We start from the raw sequence: 16,183 nt of genomic DNA, 5'->3' as shown, positions 1-16,183 counted from the left end.
TTTTTGATACTCCCTGGGGTGGAGGTTGTTGATCTTCCCGTCCGACCGCGATGTCCATGACGAATGGCGCCATCTTCGTGAAGTTCATATCATTTTATGGCGCATCCACACAGCCATTGTGCTCCACGCGCTATGGTGTCTCCGGAACGCTATCTATTTCCACGGTGTGCGTGTGATCAGCGCAAACATTCCATACTTGAGCTGCTCGTTTCAGCAACATTTCCAGCACCTCTGTCGTCGATCAACCGAATTGAATCTTGATAGTGACGAGATCAGGACAATTTTGCGGCACCTGGGATTCCCTGAACCAGTTCATGACGACGTTCAACTCGCAATTATGCGTGTATGGATACCTCAGCCTTAGGTTTGATTTAGTTTTCACTTAGCCAGCACTACAACACGTCTACATCACAGTTAATCAACTTCATTCATCTTCTTCTTCTTAACACTGCCCATAGGCAAACTAAAACCACCCCTCGGGAGCAACGACAAAAAGGATCCTCTAATACGAGGCAGCTTGGCGTTCAGCCTTTGCGTTCAAGTCTTGTTGATGGAGAAATTGTGACAGGCTACTGTCACACGGGTGCCACCGCGAGTGCGCGGTGGCTAATCACAGCCCCTATAGGTTTAATGGTTGGGATAGTCGCGCCATTAGAGTCCGTCCCAACACTCAATCAGAGTTTTATTTTCTACGTGCCTGTGCAAGCCGGTAGCGGCCTCAAGCCCGTTACACCTGGTAGCACTTTGTGATTCGTCCAACGGCCAAGATGAACGACACGTCGATGAACGACGCGTCCACCCTCGGAGGGGCGGCCGGCATGTCGCTTAAACACGCCAGCTTTCCTCATTTGTCGCTGTTCGAGTGGGAGGCACTGCACAGACTCGCAGCAGTGTCAGGTGACGGCGTCGCCAAGAAACTACTGACCGCCTGCACGGAACACCAACAACGCCTGGCTGTCCAGTAGTTCATGGCACGTGAGTTCGCTGACCTCCGTCAGCGTGCAACGACTCCCACGTTGACCAAGAACAAGACCGACATCGTCAAGTTCGATGTCTCCACGTACGGCGGTGAAGGCGAGAGCCGCCATCCACTGAACCACTGGTTCTGCGAGGTGGACATCGCGATTGAAACTCGGCAGCTGTCTACCGAGCTCGCGCGCACTCGCTTTCTCCTGTCCAAGCTGGTAGCAAAGGCAAAAGAATGGGAGCTCGGCAAACTCGTCGCCGACGCCTCCTGCTTCCGGACTATGGCATCCATGAAGGCAGACCTGCGACGCGCATTCGAGCCGCCCCAAGTTGAGAGCGTCCAGCGATCTGCCTTCCTGTCGTTGAAGCAAGGACGCATGTCCATGCTCGAGTACATCCAGCGCGCGTAGCGCCTCGTATCGTGCATCACGTCGCATCCAGTGGACATGGCTACACAAGCCCATGTCTTCATATCCGGCATGAACGCTGACTACCAGCGTTTCTACCTGACTCGGAAGACTCCATTGACACTGGAAGAGGCCTTCGCAGTTGCGCTACGCGAAGACTTCAGTGTAACGGCGTCGCAGGCATTCGACATCTCTCGGGCCCCGGTGCCTGAGCCGGAGCCGATGGAGGTCGATGCGATTCAGCATTACGGTGAACGCCGGGGTCGACGTCATCGTCTCGGGCAACACCATCGCCATTGACGCGCAGTCCGCGTCCGATGCTGTGCTTCCGCTGTGGTAAACCGGGACACCGTGCGGCCGCGTGCCGCGCGCCGTCGCCCATGCCGGGGAACGTCACAATCGCGAGCGACATCGCCGCGCAAAAAAACGGCGACGACCAGTAGGTGCGGGGCGCCCTACTGGTCGTGGAAGGAGCGATGGTTCTCTGGTGGCAGAACCTCCTCCTAGCCCTCCCGTGCTTCGTGCACAACTATTGCCACCACATCCGGCAGTGACTCGACACCGATCGTGCTCAGTCTCCACGTTGACAACGCGAAGCATCCGCTTCGCTCACTGCTGGACTCGGGGGCGACGAACAACTTCGTTCGCGCCGAGAGCCTGTCGGTGTTACCAGCAGACATGAACATTCGTGAAGGGCTTGTAGACATGATCGTGAACTACGCCGATGGAGAGCCGCGGCGGACGCCTCGACGCTCCGTGTCCTTCGCGTACGAGTGTGATGGGTTCCGTAGTTCCGATGAGTTCTTGGTGATCGAGTTGAGCGACTCCTTCGACTGCGTCTTCGGTATCCCGTGGCTTGCCCACCACCAGCCTGAGATTAACTGGCTGACTGGCACTGTCCGACCCCGAGACATCGATGTGAATGCAGTGTTGGCATTCCTGTGCGGAACGCCTAACCAGTGGCCGCACGTCGCCGTCATGGACTCCGACTCCATGGCCCATGCTGCACCTGAAGTGGGCGATGGCCCTTCGTGTGCGGTGTGCGAACACGCAACCTGCGCCGGTCTTGAGCAGGAGTCTCAAGGTCGAGCATGGGTTCCCACGTCCGGATTAGCAGTGGCTCTCCAGTGGTGAAGAGCAAGAGGATGTGGTTGGGCGTGGCCTCCCACGCGCGGTCGAGCATGAGTTCCCGCGAGTGGTCGAGCGGGAGCTCCCTGATGAAGTTGACGCGGTCGTGTCCGGCGACGCACGTCCAGGCGCCGATGTCGTGTCTCGGCGCCCCAGTTCAGCGGCCATGATTGAGCATGGGCTCACATCTGCAGCCTCAGATGACAGTCCGCATCCGGTTCGCCGTCGCGGCCGTCGCAAACCACGCCGCCCTCGTGTGCCATCGGCAGACACGATCGAGACTGAGTCTGAGGTGATCTTAGTCCTGGTGGGGGATGACGCGGAGACGCCTCTGCGAATACGCGACGTCGAGGCCACAAGTCCTCCGTGCGACGCCACCGAGATCACTCGGCGGCCTGGGCTCTCGTAGAAACACTTCCTTCGTGACTTGAAGAAGGGCGAGATCAAGATCAAGCAAGTGCATGGTCATCGCCGAAGACATTGAGTCCATCGTGGCCGTCGACGACAGCGCGTCGGACCCAGCTTCCGATGTGAGGATGCGCCCGAAAGGGGCTGAGCCGAAGAGTGCACGTCAAGCACGCTACGCAGCTCAATCGTTGAAGGCCCTTGAACCAGACGTGGTGCTGGACACCATGTCTGGCAGCACCAAGTACAGTACCATTGACCTGATGGATGGTTTCTATCAGATCTTGATGCGCGAAGCTGACGTGCCGCTGACTGCGGTCAGCACGCCTAGTGGGATGTGGTGGGAATGTGATGCCACAGGGGCTCAATAATGTCCCCGCCACATTCAACCGCTTGGTGTCCAACTCGATTCGGCCGTATCTAGACAAGTTACTTCGATGCCATCTTCATTCACAGCCGTGCCGAGGGCGGCATGACGGACGTCGAGGTACATCTCCAACACTTGCGGAAGGTGTTCGAGGTGATGCGGGAAAACAAGCCGCCAACTTGAAGAAGTGTATCGTCTGCGCCCCGAGGTTCCTGTACTCGGGAGCTACGTCAGCAAGGATGGTGTCCGTGCTGACCCCGAGAAGATCGAGGCCATCTGTGTGTGGCCTGCACCTCAGGACTACAAGCAGCTCCGACAGTGGCTGGGTCTCGCGACGTACCTCCACTACTACTCGAAGAACTTTGCATCGATCATCCGTCCGCTGTCCCAGCTGCTCAAGGCCGACGCCACGTGGTCGTGGCATCCCGATCACCAAGCTGCATTTGGCGCGGTGAAGGTGGGCTTGTCCCCCGCGCCTGTCCTGATGCTACCCGACCATTCGAAGCCGTTCCACGTGGTATGCGACGCAAGCGACTTCGCAATAGATTGCGCCCTAATGCAATTTGATTATGAGGGACGCGAACATGTGTGGTGAGTTAACTGTCGCGTCAGCTGAAGCCGGCGGATCGAAACTACCTTGCACGCGACAAGGAGCTGCTAGCCATGCACTACGCACTCATCAAGTTCCGCGTGTATCTGTTGGGCGAACAGACCTCCGCTATCTACACAGATCATGCGTCGCTGCGGACAGCGACGAAGAGCCCCAGCGCATGGCGCGCTGGCTCTCGTTGTTCTCCGAGTACAACTTCGTCGTACGCTACAAGCCGGGCAAAACGAACATCCACGCCTACGCGCTTTTATGTCCGCCAGACTACGTGCAGTCGGGTCGCCACGCTGTTGGCGACGAGGATGACGAAGTGTGTGCTGTGTGCGTCGCGGTAGAAGTCGCTGCAATCGAGGTTGCAGCGACCAGCCCGCTTCGTGACCTGATAACGGCCGCGTACGAGTCGGACGCGGCGTGCTCCGAAATGGTCAAGTACCTTAGAGATTCATCAGCAGCGGCGCGGTGCCGCTTATCCCCACGCAGCCGCTCCCGCATCGACCGCTACGGACTGGATGGAGCCCTGATGACCTGCTGCGGCGGCCGCTCGGGCCCGCCACACATCGTCGTCCAGCGGGACGACGATCTTCGAGCTCGGCTAATCCACGAGTTTCATGACACGCCCAGTGGCGGCCACCTCGGACGTGAGAAGACATTCGCGTCACTGTCCCGAGACTTCTACTGGCCGCATATGTACAAGTGGATACGGAAGTGGGTACGCTCCTGCAAAGCGTGCCAGCGTGTCAAGCTGTCCCCGTCAAAGCAGGATCCGCTTCGACCGTTGCCCATGGCAGCGGAACCGTGGTCTTCGGTGAGTATGAACTTCGTCTTTAGGCTGCCTCGGGATCCGCAAGGCAGCACTGGTGTTGTCGTTTTTGTTGATCGCCTCAGCAAAATGGTGTATCTTGCTCCGGTCGCCGCCTCCGTCACCGCGCAACAGTCCGCGGCGATCTTCCTCGTCATCGTTTACCGACATCATGGTCTTCCAGTCTCGGTTGTGTCAGATCGAGATCCCCGCTTTACCACCGTCTTGTGGACGGAGTTGTTCAAGTTGATGGGGACACGGTTGGCGATGTCCACGGCGTCGCATCCAGAGACGGACAGTCAGACCGAATGCGCGAACCGGGTCATCGAGCATGTGTTGAGGAGCTTCGCCACGTCATTCAAGTCATGGAGCTCCTTCCTGCCCATGGTCGAATTCGCCATCAACAATGCCGAACACGCGTCGACGGGGCTCACCCCGTTCTACATCGACTACGGACGACATCCGCATGTTCCAGCGCTCCTCGGTGTGGAGCGCTCGATAGATCTCGATGGGCTAGCTGACGAATGCACAACAGTTTCCGACAACACTGGTCGTGAGAACACTCACGACGTTGACTCTGCACGAGTGAACGGAGTCACTTCGACCCCAATCCGGAGTCGCAGCCACGAGACGCAGCGGCTGACAATGAGTTCCTGCAGCGGCGCCACTCAGTGGTTCGCTACGTCCGCGATGCGATCGCGTCTGCGGTAGATCGCCAATAGGAGAATGCAGATCGTCGCGGCCGCAAGAATATGGACAGATTTACCGTGGGCGACCGCGTGTTACTCTCCACGACCGGTATTCAACCCACTTGCGTGACTCGCTTTATTGGTCCATTCACGGTGTTGAAGGTATTCGGTGATGCATACACACGTTGCAGCTATCTACGGCTTTACGACCACACCCTACCTTCTACGTAGGTCGGCAGCGGCGCTACCACCTAGCGACTATCCTCAACTACGCTGATAATCACCGGCGCTCCCGTGGTGATCACCCTGGTAATGCGCCGTCTCCTGCTGGCGCACCCGGCGACGCAGCTCCTGATTCTCGCGCTCCAGCTAGTCCAGCCGACGCGCCAAACGATCGAGACGCTGCGAGGTCGCAGCGTCCTGCCAGCGACAATGCTCCGTTTGAACGTGATGGTCCGGCGCCGCTTGTGGATAGTGCGGGCAACGCTCGGCACATCGTGGAGGCGATCCTCCGACACGACGATACCTGCGCTGCTCCTCAACTTGATCATTGGGGTCGCGGTTCCTGCGCATCACCTGTTTCTTGTGCGTTGGCTGGGGCCGATGCCGAATAGTTGGGAAGCCACGCGCGGTCCTCCTTGCGGACGTGCCGGACTGCGTGGCGGCGTACGAGGCAACCCTTGAATCTGCGGCAAGTCCGCTGCGCCTAGCGCGTCAAGCGCAGCGCAATATCGTCGTCCCGAGGGTTCACAACGGCGCCGCAGTCATGCAGCGCCCACAGCTCCAGGGTGTCCTCGTATGTGCTGCGCTCCGGCGGGGAGGCCCTCGCGTTCATGGTGCTGCTCTTGCTGCCCGCGTCTCCGATCCAAATGTGAAACTGACACGACCATGCCGCTCGAGACTCGCCCTAGATTTTTACATTCATGCGTGTCCACCCTTGAGAGGGGGATGGTGTAACGGGGTTACACACACAAGTGGCAATAGTCATTTGGGCATGACAACGGTCACAAGTGACAATAGTCACCAGTGGTTCTAACAGACAGATATCTGTTAGAAGATAAATACTTCCTCACATTGGTGTAAGTTACACCAATGGATACACTTTCGGCCACCAGAATCAGTGGCCTGCATATAACCAATAATCCTATTGGTAGAAAGCAGCGTCTTTCTACCAATCAGAGACGTACATGTCAACGGGGTTCTGGCAGCCAGCCGCTGCCAACCCCTTGCATACATGATAAATAGTTTGAGCAGAGTTAGGAGGAAGATCAATTTACAAACAATACAGTTCTCGTTTTACCTTAAACTAGCTACTTGGTGTTTTATTTGATTTATATTATACTTGTGCACTCAAGTATAATTAATTCAAATTATTAATAAACTCCTACGCTTCCTCATACACGTAGCGCAACGTGTAAGCTAAAGTAGTGAGCCAAAGTAGGCCCACTACACATGGTAGCACTTTGTAGTCCGTCCAATGACCGACTACGTGACGTTCGTACAGGGTGTACGAACGCGGAGCCGAGAACCGCATGAGCACGGAGGTGCCCATGGAGAGCTCCAACACGCCTGCAACGCATGTTGCACGCGCGGACTGCCCCCACCTGTCGGATCCAGAGTGGGAGGCCCTTCAACGACTGTCAACAGTCATTGGAGAAGCGGCGATAGCTACGATGCTGCGTACGCTATCGCCGACAGAACAACATGGTGTTGCTCTGTGATTCATCATGAAGGAGCAGCGTGACGCTGCTTCCTCAGTGACGGCGTCGTCAGGGACGACACCGCGTGCTCAATCATTGAAATTGAGAGTAAGCAATTACGTGGGATGAGAGGGCGAGCCTCTCCTCCGATGGCTTGTCGAGCTCGACACAGCCATTGCGGCTCTACGCATCGTCGACCCGTTGTCACAGGTTGCGTTCGCCATGTCTTGCCTTGGCGGACGCGCAAGGAGTTGGGCGTATGGACGCCGACTCTCCGAACCTACGTGCTTCAGCACGTACGAAGTGTTCAAAGAGGAGCTCAGACAAGCGTTTGAGCCCCCGCAAAACGAGTTCCGGTCGAGGGCGGAGTTCCTCGACCTTCAGCAGGGTAAGCATGACGTTCATGCTTACGCGCAATGCGCACGATACTTGGTATCAAATATCGTGACTAATCCAATTGGTAAGACGACCAAGGTCGTTACGTTCATGAAGGGACTTAGAGATGGGCCCGTGAAGACCTATCTCTTCCGAGAGTACCCGAGTACTCTTGAAGCTGCGATTACTCTTGCCATGCAAGAAGAGTTTAGCCTGCGGCAGGCTAAACTCCATGTAAACGTACCGAGGCCGCAACCGCGCCTGGTAGTGAGGACGGGAGGTCCGGAACCAATGGACCTCTCGAACGAAACGGCAGCTGGCTACCAGCAGCAAGGAGACAACGTACGATGCTTCCGTTGCGGAAGGATCGGTCACTTTGCACGGGAGTGCACAGCTCCCGTGCCCCCTGGAGGTGGCCGTCATGGCGATGCTAGGCATCGCCACGGACCAACAAAAACGCGAACATCCAGTAGGCGCGGGGCGCCCTACTGGTAACGCAGTCACGCGTGCCGACATCGGGCACGCGACTCTGAGGACTGCAGCCCCCAGTGAGACTAGCTCTCGCTGCAAGAAACAAGATGACAGGCCGAACCTAGTCATCTTGAAGATTTATTCGAAGAGAGCGAGCGACTCTCTTCGAGCTTTGGTAGATTCAGGCGCGTCGAACAACTTTGTTCGACTACGAAGCCTGCCGAGACTTGACTTCGAGGAGGTAAATGTACCTCGAAGTCTTCTGGAAGTGCGACTGGCAACAGGTGCCATCGTGACGACCGAGAAGCGCGTCGTGAATGTGCGCTTTTCATACAAACAACGAGTGTTTGTCGAACACTTTATCGTCATGGATCTGGACGATAAGTTCGACGTGGTAATGGGCATGCCGTGGTTTGCACGGCATGATCCGGTAATAGACTGGAAGAAGCGCACGCTCGTGCGCTTCGGCCGCGACAGCGGAACAGAGAGCGATGGCCCTGTTACCGCAGCGCACGCACCAGCAGGTACGCGCGGCTCACCAGTCGAGACAGCGCTTAATGCTGCTGTCCCGGAGTGCCCAAGAAGTGCGCGAGGGCGCACAAGTGAAACCCACGTCAGCAATGCTGCCGACGTCGGTAGTAAAAGATGTGCTGGTTCCGGGAACCAACACCCACGTTCAAGCGTGTAAGGGACAGTCCCTGACCCGAAGAGGTCAGGTCGACAACGACAAGTCGGCTCCGGGAGCCGACGCACCCTCGGTCATGAGGGGCTCCGCCAATGAATGGCGTCGAGGTGACGAAGGCGTGTCAACTCCGGGAGTTGACGATGCAAACAGTGCGGACGGTTGCAAACGTACCGCACTGACGCAATTTGCATGCTATCGTGCAGCCGGGCTGCACGACGAAGCGCCATGCGATCAAGCCGGGCTTGATATCGCGCGCCCACAGACAGGGTCTGCCGGCGAAGGGACACATTACCGTGCAGCCCGGCTGCACGAAGGAACATGCGGTCAAGCCGGGCTTGATACCGCGCGCCCGCGGACAGGGTCCGCCGGCGAACAACTGTCCACGGCCGGGCCTGGACCAGAAGAACAACTGTGCGGAGCCCGGCTCCGCACAACAAGAAGACGGCGCAAGCGGAAAACGCTGCGCAAGTCTCGGTCCGGGACCGAGACGCTACAAGAACTGTCTGCCGGGTAGACAGAGGCGGTGACACCGGGTGTTGAGACGCTGAACGTCTTGACGCGTACCGATACTGGATTCCAGTATCGTGAGATGGAACTCGCTAGTCCTCCGACGACGGCGTCGGAGTTGACTTCGCTTCCAGCCATGAGCTGGAAGCGCTTCACACGCGACTTGCACGATGGACGCATCGAGCAGGTCTGCGTTCTTTCGAACAGACAAGAACGTAGAGCGAGAGCGAAGAGCTGAGGCAGCTCTTCATGGGAAGTACCACTGAGAGTGAAGACACTCTCAGTGCGAAGACGAAGCGGGAGCGCTTCGAGGAACAAGGTTGGGACTCGTTAAAGTCGAGTCCCTATTACGAATTGTTGAGGGAGTACAAAGACGTACTCCCGGAAGAGATTCCTGCGGAGCTTCCGCAGGATAAGGGCATTCAGCACGAGATTGATCTCGTGCCGGGCACGAAGTACTGTGTCACGCGGCAGTGGCCACTGCCGCGAGAGCAAGTAAAAGCAATCGACGACTTCTTTGAAAGTCCTCGCAAAGCAGGACGAGTGCGGGAATCGAAGTCCCCGCACAGTGCTCCGACGTTCTGTGTCAACAAGCCACAGTGTGGATGGCGCATCGTTCATGCCTACAACAAGCTGAACGATGCGACGGTACCGGCGCAGACGCCGATACCACGAATAGATGTTATCATCGATTCGATGGCCGGGAGCACCGTTTACAGTGCTCCCGACTTGCGAGATGGATTTTATCAGATCCTAATGCGTGAGAGCGACATCCCTCTCACGGCGGTGAGCACGCCAAGCGGCATGTTGTGGGAGTGGCTAGTGATGCCGCAGGGACTCAAGAACGCCCCTGCGTCCTTCAACAGGTGCGTGACGCACTTGTTGCGCTCAGTGGGTGACTTCGCACCGAGCTACTTCGATGATGTGTTCATCCACAGCCGGGCTGTGGACGGGAAGACCGACGTAGAGATGCACAGGGTGCATCTCCGGAAGCTACTTGAGCTTATGCGAAAGCATAAGCTCTACGCGAACCTGAAGAAGTGTATCTTCGGGGCGAGCGAGATATTCGTCCTCGGGTGTCTCGTAGGGAAGAATGGTGTTCGCCCTGCCCCGGAAAAGGTCAGGGTGATCAAGGAATGGCCAACGCCTTCAAATGTCAAGGAACTGAGGCATTTCCTTGGCTTGGCCACATACTTGTGCAAGTACTTGGAAGATTACGCGGGCAAGATTCGCCCCCTGTCACAGCTCCTCAAGAAGAAAGCTGTGTGGAATTGGACAGCCGATTGCCAAAAGGCATTCGATGCAGTCAAGCGGGGCTCGACTGAGGCGCCGATCTTGGCAGTGGCTGACCAAGATCGCCCATTTCACGTCGTGTGTGACGCATCCGATGTCGCTATCGGATGCGCGTTGATGCATCATGATAACGAAGGCTGTGGTCGTCGCGTCTACTACCAATCGGGTCAGCTGAAGCCAGCTGAACGCAACTATCCGGTGCATGACAAGGAACTCCTTGCCATGAAATACGCACTCGCAAAGTTCCGGGTGTATCTACTTGGAAGTAGTCCATTCGAGGTATACACCGACCATACATCACTGCGCACCGCAGTGAAGTCACCACACATATCACAGAGAATGGCGAGATGGCTCTCATTCTTTGCGGAGTATAACTTCCGGGTCGAATACAAACCCGGAAGATTGAACGTGGTGGCCGACGCGTTATCACGTCGGCCGGACTATGCAGAAGCTGTTGACGTCAATGCCATTGACGCCATGCGATCGAGCAAACCCACATCGTCCCTGTTGGACGATGTGAAGGCCGCGTACGCGCCCGACGTGGACACGAAGCTCTTGCTGGCCTATGGCACAGCGCCTTCTGACAAGGCTCGTCAGAAGCTGCCCAAGCACCTTCGTGCGCGTGCACACGGATATCGTGTGCACGGAGGACTGCTTCTTTATAATGCAGTCGACGACAACGCGGACCGCGTTGTCGTGCCGAATGACCATGACCTGCGACTCAGGATCATGTACGAATATCACGATGCCTCGACTGCGGGACATCTCAGACGTGAGAAGACATACGTCCTTCTCATGCGTGACTGCTACTGGCACTACCAGTATAAGTGGGTGCGCAAGTACATCCGTCCGTGCTTGCGAGGTATGCCAACGCGTAAAGCCTGCGCCATTCGCACAGGCTCCATTGCAATCACTACCGACTCCGTTGGAGTGTTGGAAGTCCATGTCTTTGGACTTGATCTTTGGTCTTCCCCCGGACAGCGGAGGGAATACCGGTGTTGTGGTCTTCGTCGACCGCTTCAGCAAGATGACACATCTTGCTGCGGTACCGGCAGAAGTGACTGCGAAACAGACGGCCCGTCTGTTGGTTGACATGGTGTTCAAACACCATGACATGCCGACCGACATCGTGTCGGACAGAGACCCGCGCTTCACAGCGCACCTGTGGCAAGAAGTGTTTACACTTCTTGGGAGTCAACTTATAATGTCGACTGCGGATCATCCGCAGACTGACGACCAAACCGAGCGAGTGAATCGCGTGCTCGTTGACATTTTGAAGAGCTACGCTCACCCGTTCCAATACTGGAGCGAGCGCTCACCGATGGCGGAGTTCGCCATCAACAACTCGGTGCATGCCTCGACCGGGCATACACCGTTTTATGGGAATGTCATGCGGCATCCCCGTCTGCCGAGTTGACTCGGAGTGGTGGCTCCCACTTTAAGTGGGGGAGGATCTACGACTGCAACACAGCAGCCGCAGAAAGCCGCTGACACCTGCACAGAGGCAGCCGCGACAACAAGGAACAAGACAACCTGGTCTGCGCCCCGCGCAGACCAGGTTGGCAGGAAAAACCAAGGGTTGGCGCAGGCCGCCGACACCCAGAACAATGAGAACGAGTCTGTGCAGGGCACAGACTACACAAGAACCAAGGACCACAGGTCTGCGCAGGGCGCAGACACCGCGAAGAACCACGCAGAGGCAGAGCCTCTTGCGGAGAGCGAGCTGAACGAGTTCAGCTCGGATGCGATCGACTTCGTCCATCGCAGACTAGCCGTAATTCGGTGTGTTCAGGACGCGATTGCAACTTCTGTCGATAAACAGAAGCTGAATGCCGATAATGTTGGCAGGGGCAACACAAATGAATTCAAAGTGAGTTCATTGGTTTTGCTATCTACTCAAAACCTGCCTAAACATGCAGTTTCCGATTTCGGAGCAAGTAATCTTGTTCCGCGCTTCATCGGGCCATTCACGGTGATAGCACGCCACGGTAACGCATACACACTAGACATAACATCTAGCATGCAGCTCCACCCGACATTCTATGTCGGGCGGTTAAAGCCATACCTTCAGCAGGGGCCTCATGGTTCGTCTGACCCGAAGAGACAGACTCAGTAAGGGAAACCTTCCTCTCCAGCGCGTAGTCGCGCTGGAGCAGTTAATACAGTCGGGCCTACAGCCCGACCGGCACGTTCCAGGCGGTCTGGGAAACCGCCACAGCCGGGGCACGATGGTACAGAGCGGCAACCTCCGCGCTCTGAAGGTGCTCCGCGACCGTCACCTGGTCGTGGAGCGACACACGACGAAGGTCAACATGGTGTTGACCATCGGGGCGTGTTTCCACCACCTCCGCCACCGCTGCGAGACGCACGCGGAGAAATTCGCTGGATCGTCCAGCGAATTGTTGATCATAGGAAAACAGTGATCGCTTAAGTACGAGAGAAGCGAGTGGCTGAAGCGGGGGGTTTCGAACCGAGACAGAACGGAGAAGCCAGTCCATTCGCCGTTTGGCTCGCCAGAGCTCAGAGCTCCCCAACAACACAGCTCAGAGCCACCAGAAGACGCCGTCAGGCTGCCTGAAGGAAATTTTTTGGCCGCCATTGCGACCAAGCCGGTCACCCCTGCCACGAACCCGCCTCGCCGTACCTCGATGGACTCCACCCTGGCCAATCGCGCTGTGCTGCTCGAAGCGCCAAATGAACTCGACGGCGTGTGGGAGGGATCGGTCTACGCGACCCTGGGCTGCCGCTCCAAGCTTCCGCAGCCGACCGATCGCGGTCCATTCGTCGCCGCCGACGACGGAGTGCGCCGCCCTGCCTGGCAGGCGACGCTGACAATTCTACGACACGACCAATGCCGCGAGGACCTTCCGTTTGCCCTCCAAGAACACGTTGACGTGGTATATTGGACACAGCATTGGTGTTTGACACAGCCCCACTGCGACTTATCCGCAGAGCTCCTGGAGCGCCCGCTATTACCAGTGTTTCGCTTCGTCCGATTCGACGTTTGTCTACGAGGCTTCATCGGACTCAGACACCAAGTTTGTTCGCCGAACGTCTGACGTTCCCATGCTGGGGAAGACCCCGTCAGGTCGTGGTCCTGCTACTGGACGGTGTGCGCGTCAAACACATTTCGTGTTTGGAATTCATTCTCGGCTATCGTCCCCGCCACCAGGTGGCGGGACGGCCATCGGACTTCGAGCAAACCTGGTCTGAGCCCTCACTGACGGGCGTCTCCGATCAGGGGGGTGATCCGCGCCCACCTCACTTCTGCTTTCTCGACGCCAGGCGCCGGTTCGAAGCTGCTCGTCGAATTGGGAGACCGCGCCGTGGCTTACGTGACGCCCCGTGGGGAGAAATCTGTATCCAACCCTATCGAGACCTTGCCCCATCGACACCCCAGGGGTCCCCGGTTCAACTCCACTCAGCGGTGCTGCTGGTGTCCTCGGTCCAGGACCGGCCCAGCCTCCGGATGTGGCACTCCTGCCTCATACTACCGGTCAGTCCAGCATCACAGCGTCCCTCTTGACGGCTTTGGTGGCTCAACAACGTACTGTTACTGAAGCTACGCAGGCATTGGTTCGACAGGTGGCCACACGGACCACCCTCGTTCAAGATCAGCGTCAGGCGCCGCCACTCCGTACCGGCGTCCCTGTCCATCGCTCAGTGGACCAGGTCCACCTTGCAGACGGCATAACATGCCCAGGAGCGAGGAGACGTTGCGGACCCCCGCGTTCACCTCGTGGCTTCCTAAATGCTCACGGACGGAGCCTTGTTCCAGCCCTGCCAGACCGCTCTCACACCGCGACCGATCGTTGTGGCCAGTCGCCACACCGTTCTCGTTCCTGGTCCAGGACCAGCTCATCGCGACCGAGGGGTTCCCGTGCTCGGAGTCAGACTCCGTCACGCCGCCCCCGTTCATGGCGTCGCATGTTTCAGAGCGACTCACCGGCGCACCAGCGCTACACGGGCCGCGCACACAACGATGTCATGCTCAGGACAGGCTTCTACCCGCAGGCCCTGGGCCTTCTACTCGCGGGGACCAGTACCACGTCCCAGCGCGTAACCCAGACCGCCAGGCGGCTCGATCGCGTCCTGCCAGCGGCTCCAGGATCCGACCAGGTCGGACGATCCTCCCTCCAGCTAACCGGGATCAGATTCCCTTAGTGCACGGCACTCAAATATGTATACGCTTTCAGGCAGCTTCGGACTGTTCGTTTCCTCGGTGCGCGTACGTGCACACCCTGCGCTCGCTGCCGCCGGACGTGCTTCGATGGGTAACCCAGCGCCACGGCACCCTTAAACCGGGCCACCCCCAACATTTCTGACGTTGAAAGGAGGCATTTGATGCTCCCACCATTCCTTACCTTAATATGAACAGGACCGCTTGTGACACCACTTGCGTCAATCGCCCACCCAGCTGTGTCACCAGCGCCAGGCATCCGTCCGGCTACGACATCGACGTCTGACGTCCGGTCATCGAATGGCCCTGTGCCTGGCACAGACCTCACGGATTGGACTACCTCAGAAGAACGCCCAGCCGCACACAGCGCGCAAGACGTCTGTCCTGCGACTACTCCGGCGTCAGACGCCCAGCCAGCTGATAGCCCAGCGCATGGCACATACTTCACTGCTTCGACTGCGTGCGACGCACACCCAGCGGTACCCCGGGAACTCGACGACCGTCCTGCTACGACACCGACATATGCCACCCGGCCATCCCATGGCCCAGAGATTGGCATAGGCCTCACGGCTTCGCCTTCGTACGACGCAACCCTTGCAGTACACAGAGCGTCAGGCGTCTGACGTCGTTCGTTCTGGCACAGACCCAACGGATCTGTGTGCGCTTGACGCACATACGGCCTCACGTGCGCCAGGCGCTCTACCTTTGATGGTTTCGGCGTTCGACGCCTCCCTGTCCACTCCACGCATGGTGGCCACGGGCGGTAATATCGTTGCGGCTTTCGACGGACAGACGCGCCTACGCTTGGTGTGTCTGGTCGGCTTCCATGCGCTTCCCCAGTGGGAGGTTCATACATTCGGCGACGTCCAGACCAACAAAGCCATGGCGGCCCAGGGCCTTCTCTCGTTTCTCCGGTGGCCGCGACTGTGCGGTCACACCGCCATCGTCCATGGGTTCGGTGATTCGGAGCTCATCGTGGGCCAGGCCCTCATGCAGTCTGACTGCACGGGTTTGCACCTCCGCCCGTACGTTGCTGCTATCCGATCCTCGGGGGCGGTGTTGCCCCTCACTTATTTGCGGGACGTACGGCGGGAGTTCACAACCACGGCTAACACGCTGTGTACCTGGATCATGGATACCATCTCCCCTGGGGTGGATGACCATATCCGCGGCGATGCCTGGCCTGACCAGCACAAGCCCAGCCTGGCTCAAAGCCCCGCCATCATCAGCTCTCTTACGGCCGGCCCGTGACCAACAGACTTTCTCACTTGCGGGCGACTTGGTCGCTGGCAATCTTCGAGCTCCAAACGCTCGGCCGCCTCATTCGAAGGCGATCTGCGCCGCACGGCCAGATCGTCCAGTGCACGACCCAGGACGTGATCGACAGGCGCCTAGCCAAATCTACACCACCGCTCGGGGCCTGAAGTCCGAGTTCGTTCTCGACATCTCTCGTTTCTGTGTCGTGACCGGAGTGCCCCGCTGCGTTCCAGCGGATGTCTTCAACACACTGCGATCTACCGCCAGGCGGTTTAATATCCCGTTTCCTATCGATTCGGCGTTTCTGGTGGCAGGTTCTACGCCGTTATATGTCCCTCTTGTTGATG

At 57.9% G+C, this 16,183-nt stretch overlaps 1 protein-coding gene across 1 annotated transcript in view; it reads right to left on the bottom strand.

The window, feature by feature from the left end:
• Positions 1 to 6,074: 6,074 nt before the first annotated feature.
• Positions 6,075 to 16,183, bottom strand: part of IUM83_19868 (uncharacterized protein) — a gene marked incomplete at both ends in the record, with an annotated part of 35,459 nt that continues 25,350 nt past the window's right edge. The window contains one exon of the mRNA XM_067944936.1: positions 6,075 to 6,245. Within this exon, the coding sequence (XP_067783180.1) occupies positions 6,075 to 6,245 (171 nt within the window). The remainder of the gene's footprint in view (positions 6,246 to 16,183) is intronic.

This window comes from Phytophthora cinnamomi (genome assembly GCF_018691715.1).
Source record: "Phytophthora cinnamomi strain GKB4 chromosome Unknown Contig101, whole genome shotgun sequence".
Lineage (NCBI taxonomy): Eukaryota > Oomycota > Peronosporomycetes > Peronosporales > Peronosporaceae > Phytophthora > Phytophthora cinnamomi.
The sequence above is the reverse complement of the archived record's forward strand: the minus strand, read 5'-3'. Positions and strand labels throughout refer to the sequence as shown.